The sequence below is a fragment of the Phaethon lepturus genome, unplaced genomic scaffold (assembly GCF_000687285.1).
Source record: "Phaethon lepturus isolate BGI_N335 unplaced genomic scaffold, ASM68728v1 Scaffold7948, whole genome shotgun sequence".
NCBI lineage: Eukaryota > Metazoa > Chordata > Aves > Phaethontiformes > Phaethontidae > Phaethon > Phaethon lepturus.
Genome location: NW_010559639.1, coordinates 7,000 through 22,610, shown reverse-complemented (window position 1 = coordinate 22,610; position 15,611 = coordinate 7,000). Strand labels below are relative to the sequence as shown.

Genomic DNA, 15,611 nt, shown 5'->3' with positions numbered 1-15,611 from the left:
GTGGGAAGGCAGCCTGTACGATCTCTGAGGGGTCTCAGCAGCAGCCTCGGCCTCACTGCGAAGGAAACCAATCTGATTGTTCAAAATTGAAGGTTTATACAAAATAGCTTCAGTTTTGTTCTCTGAACAGTATAAACACCCACCATGCGCACACACGCACACACACACGCAGTGCTGTCCCTTTAAATTTAAAACACAAATACTGCAAAGTGGCAAATAAGAAAAATAAAAAAGCAATGGTTTTTTTTTTGGCAACTTTAAAAAATGGTTAAGAACAATGTGGCATTGGTCCCTAAATCTCGAAAAAGATATTTGGGCACAACATTGAAAGTCAGAATGGATTTGTTTTCAAGAATTTGTAACATCTGGAAAAAAAAAAAAAGACTGTAAAAGTAGCACTTATTCTTTTTGACTTGTTTGACATAGTCACATAAATTCATTAAAACATCAGGAAAAAAAAAATCTTTCACTAAAAAGCTTGGCTTTTAATCATCGGCTCTCGTTGACGTGAATTTAGGAGAACAGGAAAGCTCGTACTGGAATGCTGCACGCTGCTGCTTGCCGAACTGGGGAACTGGAATGTGCCTGGGCTGGCGGCGGGGCCGGCGCTGCTCGCTCGCCCCGCTCAGTCCGCGATCTTTGCCATCTGCTGCTCCAGCTTGGAAATGCGCTCGTCTTGGTTGGTGATCGTGTCTTTTATAGATTTCAGCTCTTTCAAAATCTCATCCAATTTGGCTTCGTTTTGCTGGAAGACAAGACAAGATGTGTATTTGTCAGGGAGCTGGCGGGACGCGCTCTGCAGAGGGGAGTTTTCAAAGCAAGGGCGCCTCTGACTGGGATCCTCGCGAGCCGTAAGCGCGCCAGGGCGCGCAGGCAAGCGGGGCGAGTATCCACCGCACGCCTGGCACAGGCGCTGCGGCAGCTGGGATGCTCAGGGCATGGACCAGCGTTCCAGCGGCAGCAGCGCAAGCTTCAAGGACATACTGGACAATACCTGCTCGTTAACAGCGTTTAAGGACCTACTTGACTGACAGCTGTCACTTCCACATCTCTGCATATTACTATACCACGCGCTACCTACAGCCCCCAATTACGAGCTTGTACGACCTCCTTCTGGGCCTGCATAGCCCGAGGTTCATTCATCCCACTGTCTGTGCTGGGTTCTACCCAAAAAAGAGGCGCACAGAAGCTCTCCCAGGCAGGTGCGTGGCTGGAACAACAAGCCAAGCTTTCCTTTGTGTCACAATTCCCAGTAATTCTCCACAGCTACAGAAACCCTGCCTGGAACACCACAACTCAAGCACCACCTCAACACCAGGTCACCCACCGGCACCCAAGTCCGTGGTACTTAAGTCATACAGGCTTGAGCTTTGTTATAACGGTTTCTGAAGATGCAGCACCCTGGTAATCACGTTTCAGGCCACCATCCCCGAAAGCTTGTGGGTTTTACTCACAGTGTTTGAGGCATCAGCTGCTTTCTTTGGAGCATTTATGAGATCACTTTTCTTGTTTGCGGCAGGCTTGTTGTCCAGTATGTTCTTCTTGACAACCTTGAGATCCCTGTTTTTGCCTGGAATGTACCCATGCTTCAAGGAGATGAGAAGGGGATCAGCATTCTTCCCCTCAAACCACTCCTCTGCTTCCAGAGCTGCTTCTGGGCCAGCTGTATCAGGGTACAGGTCATCCTGGAAGAGGTCCGACTGCAAGCCAGAAGAGATGCACTGGTCAGATGCTTTGGGGCTAGAAGGCACGAGCTGGCTTCAAACCACATAACCAGAAAGTAGTGCTCACCTTTCGAGGAACCGTCATGATGATGGGCTCACACTTCCTCTCATGAAGCTTGAAGAACCTTTCAAAGAAAAAGAAAAGGTGCGACTTAGGCGTGCGGACAGCCAAGGCCATGCAAAGGATGCCTCAGGTCTGCCGCTCACGCACAGCAGCGTACCAGGAGACAGAGGCGGTGGGAAACGAGCAACCCTACGGAGTCAGCCACAGCCGGGCTGCGCTAGGACTTGCAGGGCCCTGCAAGGGCTGGAGAAAACCACCTGGGTGTGTGCAGAGCTCCTCTCTTAGCTACTGGGTGACTTCAGAGGGTCGCACTTTGGCCAGGAGGGGCTGTCAGCGAGGCGCAGCCCACTGCTCGGGCCATCGAGCACACCAGTAATTCACAGGTACACACTAGCCAGCCTTCTGCTCACCGCTCACACATGTCTCCACACTCCGGTCACCCCTTGCGATCCTGCTTTGGGCCAGTGCCACAAACTCCAACGTCCTCAGCCTGGCCACTGGGCACGGCTGCTGAAATGTTCATGTGCTTTAGGCAAGCGCAGGCTCTGCTCCCTTTTCAGGGGCTCCTGCTTTCATTAATAATCAGAAGAGCATCAGAAGGCTTCAGGGGCAACATCCAGCATGTTCCCTACCAGCAGTGTGCCAGAAGCCATTGCAGTGACACAAACCCGCTTCCCCGAGTTGCCTTCTTCCTTTGCCGTGTTTTCTGAATCACAGCTGCACTCTGGTCACTGCACTGCTGCTTTAATTACTCTCTAAGTTCCTGAAACCAGCGTCCAACCGCTTGCTGTGTACAAGCTGGAGAGGGCTATCAGACTTAGGCACCAAAAGTTTATCATCAGTATGTTGACAGCGTAGGCTGTAACCGACCTGATGCTAAGCTTTCTGCAGACAACATCTTCTGCGAGGTATCACTCACTCATTTATAACAGACTCAAGCCAAAGTCCTGGCATATTTTGAGGCTGTGTCATGTAATGCCCAGCACAAGTATCGCTTCATGTCACAGGTCCCAACAAACACTGCAGAAACAACAGTGGAGCAGAGCGGTCTTTCCAACAGCGGGGTCCGGTGTAGGACAGGAAAATGAAGGCAGACTTTCCATTTCTGAACGGCTGAACTCGCGATGGGGTGGCTTGCTAAGACAACACTGCCCACCCTGACAGCCTCTCTCCTTACCTGGCAATCTCACACTTGTTCACATCAAGGCCCCTCTTTGGCATGAACCCCATGCCCCTCTGCGGCTCTTTGCTGCTGAAGGTGTTGAGGTAGTGAACATAGGGGGATTCGTCCGTGATCTCAAAGTAGCGAATGCTGCTGTCACCCTGCAAGAAAGGAGAGGAGGACCACTCCAGAGGCTGGAGGGGCCAGCACCGCCCGCGCCCGCACGCCTGCTCCCTGCTGGGGTATGCGGCCATCGGTCTCACTCGATAGCCTTTCCTTCCAGGAACGCCACCACAGAGCAAGCACGCTTCATAGCTATTTTTTGTTCAAGCTAACCAGTTGAACCCGTCTCCTCTCAGGCTGCTCACAGAGTCGCTATCAGACAGCACGCTGCTGTGTTCTCGCTATCCACAGGGCATCGGCAGGGATGAGCCCTGCTGTAACCCAAGTGCAGTAGCTGAACAGTTTCTCAGCGGTAAGTGCTGTTCTTGAAAGTACTGTGGCACAGTGACCTAAAGTCGTGCTTCAAGACTGGGGGTGTCAACTTCCACATCTCCTCCTGCGAAAAAGCTGAACTTTCTGCCACACTCAGGGAGGAAGGCTATAAACCAGCTTCTCTTCGATTCCAGGCAATTCTACTACACTAGCATCTCTGCAACAGCAGAAAAAGTAGCAGATATAAAACGAGTATTTCTCATTAGCTGTTTACAAAGATGGGATTCTTGAACGTACTTGTATGGATTCTCCTGTGTAATTTTATTCATCTTGTCTTTGGCTCCTATTTGCAGGAAGTCCAAAGCTGCAGCATCAGAAGCGAGCACTTTACAGCACTTAATGCCTACAAATTGCTTTTAGAAAGGAGCACATGACTTCAGTTTTCTATTATTTAACCCCATAAAATTACAGTGAGTGTTTCTACATGCTCCATCATCTTCAAGCACAAGGAGGATAACATCTAAAATGTACCTTCCTCCCACACTCATGTACAATCACTCGGGTCAACACCAACAAGAGATGTTTTGATGATGGTATCTGACTTGTTGCATTAAGAGCAGCTTTACCTAAGTAAATCCACCTCAAAGAAACACCCAGTTACATACCAGACCTACACAGGGCAGACTTCACAGGTTCTCTGTATGGTCCTGCAGAGTAAGGATCAAACCAATTTCAGAGCAGCCTGGTTTGTCTGCAGCCCTGACCATCGCTGCAGTGCTAATTTTTTGGTTCCACCTTTCTCAATTGAGACACTTGGGGAACATTTCACAGGTATCATACATGCAACAGGAGTCTCCCTCTAAACACACCCGGTCATTCCAAAAGCTTCTCTTTACCTTGCCACACAAGTAAATGATGTTGGTATCTGGATCGTAGAACGGCAGCAGGACTCCATTGCTGGTGTCCATCTCATGAAGGGCTATTGGCTCCTCCATGTTTTTCTGGAAATAAAAAAAATGTCAGTGATGTTAATGAAGAATGGAAAAGCTCCTGTTAACATAGGATCTAAATTATTAACAGTTCTTTGTAGCTAGTGAACATGCAGCGGTGTCTTCACCATCCTGAAGGATTTGTGTGTTACAATAAAAAATGCGGTAAATGTTCACAAGCTTATTCATTCCCCAAGGACATCTGAATCACAAAAAGCCATAAAAGCAGGACCCCAAAAAATTCACAAAGCCAAGGGACAGATGTGACATAGTCATGTTAGCGAGCGTCTTGCGCCAGTGCGATGGGATTGTTGCTGTCTTGCTCTGCACACATAATGCATAGAATGAAGCGACCCTCACACAGCCACTCTGCTCTCTGTGTACATCTTCTCAGACACGTCAAACGTGCAGCTCCCAGTTTCACTGCTGCTCTCGGTGAGACAGGGATTGGTACAAGAGAACTCACTTCCTTTACTGAGTGAACGTCCAGCCTAAATAACGGCACAGGAAGCCCACGTATATTCCAGAAGAGGGAATATGCTCAAGTATGTGAACTATGAATTCAGAGGGTGACTGTAGGTCTGGGCTAGTAAGTCAACGGACATTACAACAGCAAAGTAGTAATGGGACAGGAACCTACTGGATTCCAAAGGGCAAGCTGCCGTTCACTCATGCGGCTGAAGCCAGTTGTGAAGATGTTTCCATCAGCAAGGAAAATGGCTCGCATGGGCCGGGCTCCTTCGTGGGTTTTCTCTTTCTCCTGAAAGAGATTTGCAGTTAGCCTCTAGCCATGAACAGAAAAGCCCACCTGGTGGTGGCTTCTCTTCTGGCTGCACAGAATCGCTGGCAGGACACACTGCTCCTCCACGCAGAGTGCCGACTCCATGGAGCAACACCCAGCGATCTTTGCCTGATGCTTGAGGGAAGAAACCAATTACTAAACTACAAAAGAAGTGGTCATTCCTGGCTTGTTTCAGCTTTGCTTATCAGACTTTTGCAAGGCTGAAGGAAAACTTCTTTGCAAGCTACGACACATATGCAGGCTGCTAAATCTCCGCTTTGCATACACAACTTTGGAACTGTAATTATACAAAAGGATTAGATGTGGAATTACACTCCTGCAGGTTTTAAAACCGAGCCCTAAAATCCTAGTTCAAACACTAATCCCAGTAAACCCAGACAAATCCTTCAACCACTGCTATCTCTTCAGTAATATTTCTCCTCACTTTGAAAAGCATGACTAAACATGGTATATGTACTAAGGAAGGTTTTTCCTCTATGTGCTCTTGCTAACTCTCTGCTGGAGTGAAACCCCGTTGCTTCTTTCAATATCATGCACACTTACAGCAACAATTTCTTGTTTCCTGGGGTCAATAACTCGAACTTTTTTGTCTTTGGAAGCTGTACAGATTAGGCTGCCATTGCGATTCCAGCTCACATTGTAAATCATATCCACGTGCATGTCATCCAGGTTTATGAGGGCTTCACCTGTTCCCACATTCCAGATGATGATTGCATTATCACAACCTAAAATGGAAAGTAACAGCTAAAGTCACAACACCGGAGGAGGTCTGCAAAAGTCTGTCCTGGCCACTGCTACTGCAGCAGCTTTGTGCAGGAGCTCTTGGGTCTTGGCTCAGCTGCAGGACCACAGACCAAGAGATGGCAAGGGCAAAGAGCGGATGTTCTTGCACCTCTGTGTGTGAGAATACTGGCTGGCAGCTAGTAGTTGTCTTCTCAAGTTAGAGAGATTTGCAGCAGAAAGAGTAAAAGTGGCATGGATGGAAAACAGACAAGTGACAGCAAGAGAAACAGCAGAACAAAGGCAGAAAAGAATGGTAGGCAGCAAAAGCTGAGGTCAGCAGTTTCACAAGGACTACAACCCATCAGACAGGTGGTTTTGTTCAAGGACCAGACAGCAAGAAGACAAAGAATAAAGCCTAAGATAAGATGACAGCAAAATAAAGAACAGAAGTGGAGGATCAGGTAAAAGAAGGAAAGCACAATGTGCGACTGAGCAACTTCTCCCAAAGCCCCAGAGGGTAAAAAACATATACCAAAGCAAAAGATAATAATCACTTTGAACTCCCAAAGGGTATGAAAGACATCCAAAATCAGTTTGTTGTCACCGGGAGGAACCTTGGAGACTGCAATGACCTGACAGCATCCCTTCTCCCCTGTGTTTCTTCGGAGTAATCCTGGCCAGACTGCCTGGACATACAATCTTGCTGCTTGTGAGCAGCTACCTAAGAAAAATCACCTTCTCCTTTTGTATGTTCCCACATTGAGTTTCATTACATTAACTGCTGCAAGGTCTGCAACTCCAAGCACTTTTGGGGAAACCAGATCAAAACCAAACTGGTACCTCAGAAGGCATTTATATCAACAGAAAACACACAGCTCATCCGACAGTTCAGCTGGAAGGACTGGCTTCTTTTATTGGGCTCCAACCTAAAGGTCATGCTGTGAAAGCCTCAGACTGTGCCAATGGATAATGACACATTAATTTTATTTCCATAATGATGTGACTGGTTTTCAGTGGTCAAAAGAATCCCATTGCATAGACTGGACCAGTCAAGGAGACAATTTGGAAAATGCTGAAAATGGAAGCTTGTGGAAGGAACAGCCAGACTCTGGGATACCTTGCAGGGATCAGTGAAAAGGAGAAACAGTTGGGCCTTTTTTATAAAAGTATATGAAAACAGAGATGAGGAGAGTGCAGGTGTAAATAGTTATCAGCAGATGAAACTTGCAGATCAAATAAAGTCTGGAACAATTTTAATACTGTAATTCATCCCTCCAGACGATTTCCCGGTTCCCATCCCCGTAAACTGAAGATAATAGAAAGCCAAGATAAGGAGGAGGCTGTGAGCCACATGTCCTGGTGTTCCCAGGCACTGCCTTTAGTCTTGTGATTCACCGTCCCTAAGCAGCTGGGAGAGGAAAGAAGGAAAAGCATTCAACAAGCTCTTCTCCAAAATACCTGGTGTGCAAGCAAAACGCAAGGGAGAGGTGCCTGTCGACCCCACAGCCCTGACGTGCCGTACCTGCACTGAGCAGCACGTTGCGTGCCGTCGGATGCCAAGCCACAATGCCGACTCTCTTGGAATGGCCTTCTAAGACTACAACCGGCTCTGTCAGGGACAGGGTGAGTCCGTTCTCGGGAATCTGCCACACCTGGAAAGGGGAAAGGAAAGATGGTTAGCCAAGGGCCACCCCCTCTGAAGAGCGTGTAACTTGTTTGCTCCCCGCATCCTGCGCCGTGCCACGGCAGAAGTCCGAGTTGTCACTTCTCAATATAAACAGGAAGAGGGAATTGGGGAGGGAATCGTTCCCAGCCACCAACGAACCTTTGGCTGATCTGCGTGTAACATCCTTCCCAGCACGTGCTGCCAGCACATAACCACTGGCTACTTACACTGCAAATGCCCCGTTACCGCTGTGTCCAGAGAGATCTCTGTGTCCAGAGATCCATTCATCTCAGATGCTGCCTGAGAGGGATGCGAAAAAATCTGCCTTGCAGCTCGAATTCCGTCTGAACAAACTGCTGTCTTTTCAAATTGTGCTTGTTCCTCGGAGGGACGATATTCCAGCTATAACCGGTGCCTGCCTTTTATTTTAGAAATACTGGCCATTAGTTTTCACATTGTGTTTAGAGCCTCCTTTCAGATGCTATTTAACTGGGGAGGAGCAGTTTGGTCCTGGCAAAGGTTAAGGCAGCCCAAGTTAGCATAGCAGAAACTACCACTGAGCTCAGCACACTGCCTGTTTGCTTCTTGCCTGCGCGGTTACACAACCCTTCTGTTGCAAGCATCTTCAGGAAAGTGCCATCAGGAGGAGGAACAGACCCCGAGGGATCGCAGAGGACTGGCATTCCAGCTGCGGAGTCAGGGCAGGTTTATGTGCCGAAGGAGGCGGCTTTGGCAACTGGCAGGGACCAGGGACGGGAGCGGCAAAACCCATCACCCCACGCCCCAAGGCAGGATCAGCCCTCCCAAAACTATTCCTGCAACTCAGCACTGGACAATCATCTTTGAACTGAATTTGACCTACATAGAGTGTACTAAAAAATTACACAGAAAGCCCCTCAGTGAGCAATTGTAGCTGCCTATAGGTGGCAGCATTAGAGCACGTTTGCTTTGCCTTCCATTGTTTGCTTTTCCTGGAGCTGGAGAACAGGGCTTGCCAGACCCTGCCCAGGATGGCCCAGCAAGCTGTCAGAGCCAGCAGATGCCATCCGAGCGGATTTCGGAAGCCAGGCAGACAGACGCGTGCGAGGGTGACATGGATTTCTGCGCTAATCCCAACTTCTGCCTTTTCGCAGGGATGGCTGCTTAAATATCCCCCCCCGCAAAGATGCAAAAATTCTCAGCGCGTACCAGCTCACCTCTAAATAACCCCCAAATTATTTCACTTGTCACTGAGACAGCTCTCAGCGCTGTCCCTCCCAGCACCCTCAGGAGGAATGACCTGCGACGGGCACACAACCGCAGCAGAGAATTTCTCCGCAAGGGTTGAAAATCCCTCTTTCTCCTCCTGCCTGATGGGACAGTTCTAGCAAGAAGGCCATGTAAACCAAGGCTTTTACCAGCAATCACGTTTTAAAACTGGGTTGCAAACCGGAGCTGTTCAGCCTGGAAAAGCAGGATGTCATCCTGCTCACTTCCAATTCCACACCAGCTTTGCTGGTGACTGCAGCCACAGCACGCTCTCGGGATTGTGCTGGAACACAACACGCCTTGTGAATGGTAACAGACCATTTCACCTGCCCGTTACAAGAGAAAACTGGATTACAAAGCCATCAGTTTTTAGAGAAGCAGCTTTCTTCTTGCCAGTCAGGGAATAACAACCTGACAGTAGCAACGGTTTAAAACAAGTCTGCTGACGGACGAACTTTAATGCCAGTCTGCTAAAACTGGTACCTGCATTTAATGTCACAACTGTACACAGGTCTCTGCGATGAACAGCCTCCAAACCCCTCACAGATCTAGGCATAACGTGGTGCTGCAGAAAACAGCTATTACCTAAACCAGTAAGAGAGCTGGAAAGAGAGCATGAGAGCTGGGAGACCCCCGCAGACGAGGCGACGCAGGAGAGCCGGGGGCTGTGAAGCAGGGGTACGGGAGGTGCCCAGCAGAGCATTAGGTGACAGCAGTGCAGGGGATGCTCAGTGGAGCAGCTCGGGTCCGACAGCTCCGTCTGGCAGGCAAATGAAAAATAGAAAAAACACTAAAACCACTTTTGATGAGCCCTTAAAAACGGCAAGTCTTGATGCACACAGCCACTTCTTCCCCGAGGGAAACTGTGACGAAGTGGCCTGCCTCAGCCTCGCTCTCTTTGTGGGAGAAGCTTTGAAAATTGAATTTATTCACAAAAAGGCGCAGGAGCAGCACAAGCTTCTGGGCCAAGCAGGACCCGCAGACAAGCCACAGAGGGACAGCAGCAGGGTCAGAGCAGCTTCTGCACCTGCAGCCAACCTTCCTCCCTGCCCAGGGGCAGTCGGAACAAAGGGACCGGGTCCCCGAGGTCCCCGTTTCTGCTCTGCGCCGTCTCAGCCGGGAACGGTGCGGGGATCCTTCTGTGCAAGAGCAGCTTCCTAGCAAAGGAACCGGCGTGCCAGAAAACTCCAGGACCGAGTTTAAACGTGAGCCAGCGAGTGCAGGGGTGGGAGGGAAAGGGAGCTATTACAGGCAAAATACCAATGAAAAGGATTTTTTTAAAAGCCTCTGGAGGACAGACAGATTTTTTTTTCTTTAAGGGAAAGCCCCTGTAGTTTACAGCAGCTGCAGACCAGTGTAATACTCTGCAGATTACAGAAACTATTGACCTAGTAATCCTGCTCTGTATTGCACAAAAAGCTAGGAGCGTGAAAGGTCAGGGTACGCTCCCGAGCGACCTGGCCCACTCATTCCTGCACAGGGTGGGGTGCCCGTCTTCAGCGTGGGATGAAATTAGATCCACGGGGCAAATCAAGGAACGTTCACTTTGGATGCAGGACCCAGCCTGCTGAAGGTGAGGACTCGGGATGAGTACACAAAGGAAACCTGAAAATACCGCAAGATTAACTGGACATCGGTAACAGTTTGTCAGCTTTCCCACTTGTGGGGGTTTCTGGGTTTTTGGTTTGTTTTGTTCTTGTGGGTTTTGGTTTATTTTTAAGTTAACGTGCCTGATCTGTTTGCGATCGAGGAAGTGAAGTCACGCCACAGTGGTGTGTAGAGCTTTGGGTCTCAGAGGAAGAGCAGAAGGGGGAAAGGTTTTGCACAAACAGCATGTGAGAAGGAAAATAAAGCAAAATTTTTCAGTGCTTTTTTTATACCCTTTGAAGAGAATCAAAAACTGTCTCTTCTGGCTCCGCACCGACCTGGCAGAGAAGATTAAGTCAGTTCCTAGAAACGACATCAATTCCTATATCCACCTTACAGGAGGAAAGGAATGAGTTTGAGCCCTGGGTTTTATCTTTACCTGTAAAGGCACTTTACACATCCATTCTTCATAGCTACAAGACCTTCTCCACAGCTAGAACCGGTCCTGGTTCATCCTGCCCGGGTACCAAGCCTTAACTGTCTGTGACCAGGCTGGCGTCCCAGGTCACTGCAAGGGCTCTGGTTTAATTTTTAAAACAATTTGCTCAATCAAACGAACTCTGCTCTGGCCATTACATGCAAACTCATTAGTATTCACCTTCTGATGGAGCAAATTTTCTGTATCTGAGGAAGGCCATCTGATACCATCTACAAGCCTTTATATAAGCAAACATTTTCCAGCTGAATTAAAAAACCTGCAGTACATTACAGTCATTCAGCAGAATATCAAGCATGAATATTTAAGTAATTCCTTATTTGTTGGCACAAGAAAATAATTCTTCAAAGTGAACACCAGAAGAGGCCACAGAAGGTATCTGCATGCCATAGCATTTCAAAAGAAGTCTTTCTGAGAGCAATTTGGAGCGGAGGAGCTGGGGACTGCCCGTCCTGCTCTTCTGCAAAAGGAGACAGAAATTCGGCGAGAAACCAGCAAATGGGGCAGAGGGGCCACTGCCATCGCCTACATCGCATCGCTTGTCTGATTAGGGCTCTTGTGTTACACTGGATGTATGAAATGGGCCCCATTCTGGAACCGAGAACAAGGCGTAAAGAGGAAATACTTAAGACACTTGCATACTACAAGTATTTTGTTATATCTTGAACAACTTCAAGTGAGTTGTATTTGCCGACTCAAAAGGAACCTGTTGGCTTCGCGCTCCAACTGGCAAGGGCCACGCTCCCAGAGAAGCAAGCGGGTGGCGTTTCGGAAAGGCCCATTCTACCTTTTCCTCCGCTGGGACCAGGGAGGTACTTGCTACCCACTGGCACTGTGACTCGCACAACGGTGGTCTTGCAAGGGCGAGCTGTCCTAAGCATTGCCCCCCACCATCTTCTTCTCCACCTCCAGATGAATGCGTCAGATGTGACAGCGGAAGTAATGAGTGTATCACCTGAAACTGTCAGATCACACCTATCAAGGGCCTTTCATCAACCAAATCTCGATGTAGCTGCAAACAGTTAGACCTCTAAAGCTGTCCAAGCTACAAAGCTAAGCAATATCAGAAAAAGATGTCTTCTTTCCCAGTCCCTTACTTCAGCCCCTAGTCTGATGATCTCAAATGCCAGACCTGTTCAAGGTTTATATGCAGCTCCCAGGGTATTTCCACCTTCTACAAATCTGAGATTTTATTTATATAAAAATGTTTCTGGCTTTTGAACCGGCCAAGTTAACCTTCCTTGTGCAACACAAAGTCTGCAGACAGTTCAAAGCTATGGCTGCAGGGAATCAGCCCTCTTCATCGTGGAGACACTGGTTAGATAGCATCTCAAAGCCACACTCTCTCCCTCAATACATGTCTAGCTGACACTGATGAGATCCGTTGTGGCAGAGGGTAAGACCCTAAATCCGTGAGTGCCCAGGCACAGATGGTCTTTAAAAACGTAAGGTATTTTTTTTAAAAGCAGCTGGCACTTCTGCAGAAAGCCACGTGATTTCCTCTCCCACATCACTTTTTCTCATTTCACATTGGCTAATGAAGAGTTCAGAGCCGATGAACAACCACACATCCTTTAAAGTAAGATGAGTTTATTCAGTGACAGGCTGTTCAGGAAGCAGGACTCCGAAACCTTTATTGAAGAAAAGCAAAGAAAACAGGATGCTAAATTACCTGCGCCAGGACAGAAAAGCAATTAAAAATGGGACGGCTCATTAGCTCATCCCGTTGGCTTCCAAATAGCCCAGGCCAGGGTTGTCCTTTGCATACGTTACCTCTGTCCAGCCCAGTTAACAACCATCCCAAATCATTTGGGATACATCACTTCCCACCAGAAGTTATGCGATACTTAACAGGAGATTTGACTTCAGCCTTCAAGTCCTCTTTGCTTTCTTCATCGCTACTGCTGGCACTCAGCTTCACTGCATTTTAAGCCTCCAGCTAACACGCACCTAACATCTTCCCGATCACGAGTTGCATACACTTGTTCCTTCGAGTGCAGCAAGGACTGACGTTTTTCACCTTCCCAGCTGCTTGCTGCCTTCCACGCAAGACGCAGTCACACTAACAGGTCCCGTAAACGAACACGAGTGTGCTAGCGGGCAGCCAGCTACGCCGCGGTGTCTGCCCGCATGGGTGATGCCGGCAGGGACGGAGGGGAAGCTCGCCCCTCGCTGCAGTGCCTGCAGATAAGCAGCCACCGCGGAGCAGCCACCCCACCGTGAACCCCCGCCCCACGGAGCTTGTTTGCGCAGTTGTAGGCTCAGATTCTTGCAGACAGTTTGTGTCTACATTAGGAGCATTCGGACAACTTGTAATCGAACACTGTTGGTTTTTCTACATAATTCAATCCCTCTGGAGCCTCACAACATACTTCTCATTGCACTTGGATTAGAGACTTATTTTGCCTCCGTGAAGGCAGCTACGGACCTTAGCTCTGCCTGCTTCTGCTGATGCTCATGTTTCAGAGACGGTTCTTTCCGATCCGCAGCCCTTCTGGATCCTGGTTTCTGGAGGAACATTCCTACATCCTTCAAAGCTTAGCTCTAGCCCAGCAGTGAACATTACAAACACAGAAGCTTGTTGTTTTGTTTAATATTAAATATAGTACATTTTGTTAACATGCTTCAGCTTCCAAGACTGAGAGATCATAGGCAAGAGCTGTCCCAGGAAAAGCCTCTTGGGATGAATCCCCTCCCAAACATTTTAACGACGAACAGAAGCAAAGGAATTTATCTGACATGATCTATAATAAGATTTCAATATAACATTCAGCCTACAGCATTTCTAAATATGGCCAAAGATCACTGAAGTTATTTGGCATTATTTCATCTTACAAGGATTTTCTTTCACTTATTCTGCTGTGTTTGCATACACGGGATTCCACATCCATCATGGAGCAAGGTCGTCTATTGTTCAGTGGGCTCTGACTGAGGTAAAATAGGTCTCAGGACCAAGGTTGGCAGGTGCAGAATTTGGATTTTTTTTTTATTTATTAAAAAAAAAACCCCAACAAAAACCTTTTGACATTTTTCTCATTTCACATTGGCTAATGAAGAGTTCAGAGCCGATGAACAACCACACATACTTTAAAGTAAGATATATCTACCATATATCTACTCACAACCTGTAGATATAGGAAAAAATTAAAGTGTCACTCTTAAATCAAGGGCTGAAGCAATTCTGAAACCTGATGGGCTTGTTCCTCTCCAATCCCCACCTCTTCCCAACACACACTACTACATCCATTAGGACATTTGAGGTAAGGAACCATCTCAGTCTTCTGCAAAGCACTACAAAACATGTCACCACTGACTGGCACTCTGCCTTCTCTTTCCTCTTCCCAAACATCAGGCAAATCCCCAGGGGAATGAACAATGGAAGAGCAACTGAGGACAAAGCCAGGAGGACACAGGCCAAGTCCGTTACTCAAAGTGCCACCTCAGTGCTGAAGAGACTCTGCTCAGAAATCTGAGGTTGCACCTTCTCCAATATAGTGTGAGAAGAAACTACCAGCTGTAAGAGTCCGAATTCTGCGGCTACGCAGGTAAAGCTTGCTCTGCTATTTTTTCTCCAATTTCTAGCTAGGTCCTGCAGCCAAGATAGCATCATGTCTTAAGCTGGGACAAAACGTGATCTGCAGAATGCCTGTGACCACTCTCACAGCAGCAAGGACTCTGCCCTCCGCATTGCTACAGGAGATCCCTTTAGAAATACAAGTGTCATCTGCAGCAGCATTTTGAGCATGAAGCAAATGCCACCCCAAAAGACAAATTAAACAGACTTACCATGACGGTGCAGTCCTCAGAGCCACTGGCGATGACCTGGTCATTATGAGGACACCAGTCTATGTCCAGCACCGGTCCTGTGTGGCCACACACTGTTGGGTAGGACTTGTCAATTCTGCCTGTCTGAAGGGGGGAAACAAGGAAGAGAGCTGTAATACACAGACAGCACAAAGGACGTCTCTCAGACTGGAGGAAGATGCTTCCTAATTCTCCGCTAACTCTTTCAGTATTCACAATTCCATGAAATTTGAATCGTCTCGTGTATCGGTAGAGGAAATGAACCAGTGACTCTTCTCCAGCACCGATGAACTGGAAACGCCTGACAGTGCAAGACAAGGGTTTGGAGGTTCAGCATAGGAGGGCTTTGCTCCCCCTTGGATGCAGGGATGCTTTGCTGCCTGTACCTCAGCATTTGCTGCGATGCCATCCCTTTGCCTGTCCCCCATGTTTCGGGAAGAGGGCTCTGCCCGCACGGCAAAGCTCTGGTTTTGTCTGTGCTTCACAATGGTGGCCAGCGACAGCTAAAGATAACCAAGCTAAAATTTTAACGGAAGGGTGTTGCTGGTCATTGAATTTAACCAAGTCTGCTTGTTTTCATCACAGAAGTATTTTGCACAGATGGAAAGTTTTTAGGACACAGTTGCGCAGAGTAAAATACTATTTTCATGAATAAATACTGCCGATACAGACTGCCACTGCCACAGCCACCCACCCCGATCCGTACCTGCCTGTCTGCAGCCAGAGGATCAAGGCCAGCAGCGCGCTGGCAAAGTTGAGCTCATACTCAACTTCCCAAGCAGATAAACTTTCCAAGAAAACAAGCTAATGAGATGTTCTCATCTGAAGAGAGACAAATCTAGCGATGCCAACGCAGTTCTGGCAAGTGCACTGACTTTGTCAACTGGGTCTACAGTTTGCTGATGGAGCCT

At 48.0% G+C, this 15,611-nt stretch overlaps 1 protein-coding gene across 1 annotated transcript; it reads right to left on the bottom strand.

Annotated features, from left to right (window-relative positions):
* Positions 1-242: 242 nt before the first annotated feature.
* On the bottom strand, positions 243-14,831 carry CORO1C (coronin, actin binding protein, 1C; the record flags this gene model as incomplete). The annotated part of the gene is made up of 9 exons (XM_010293414.1): positions 243-745; positions 1,455-1,700; positions 1,792-1,849; positions 2,966-3,111; positions 4,282-4,386; positions 5,015-5,134; positions 5,720-5,901; positions 7,422-7,551; positions 14,683-14,831. Coding segments are annotated over 9 exons (1,256 nt in total), but the record flags the coding sequence as incomplete, so codon positions are not given.
* Positions 14,832-15,611: the final 780 nt, after the last annotated feature.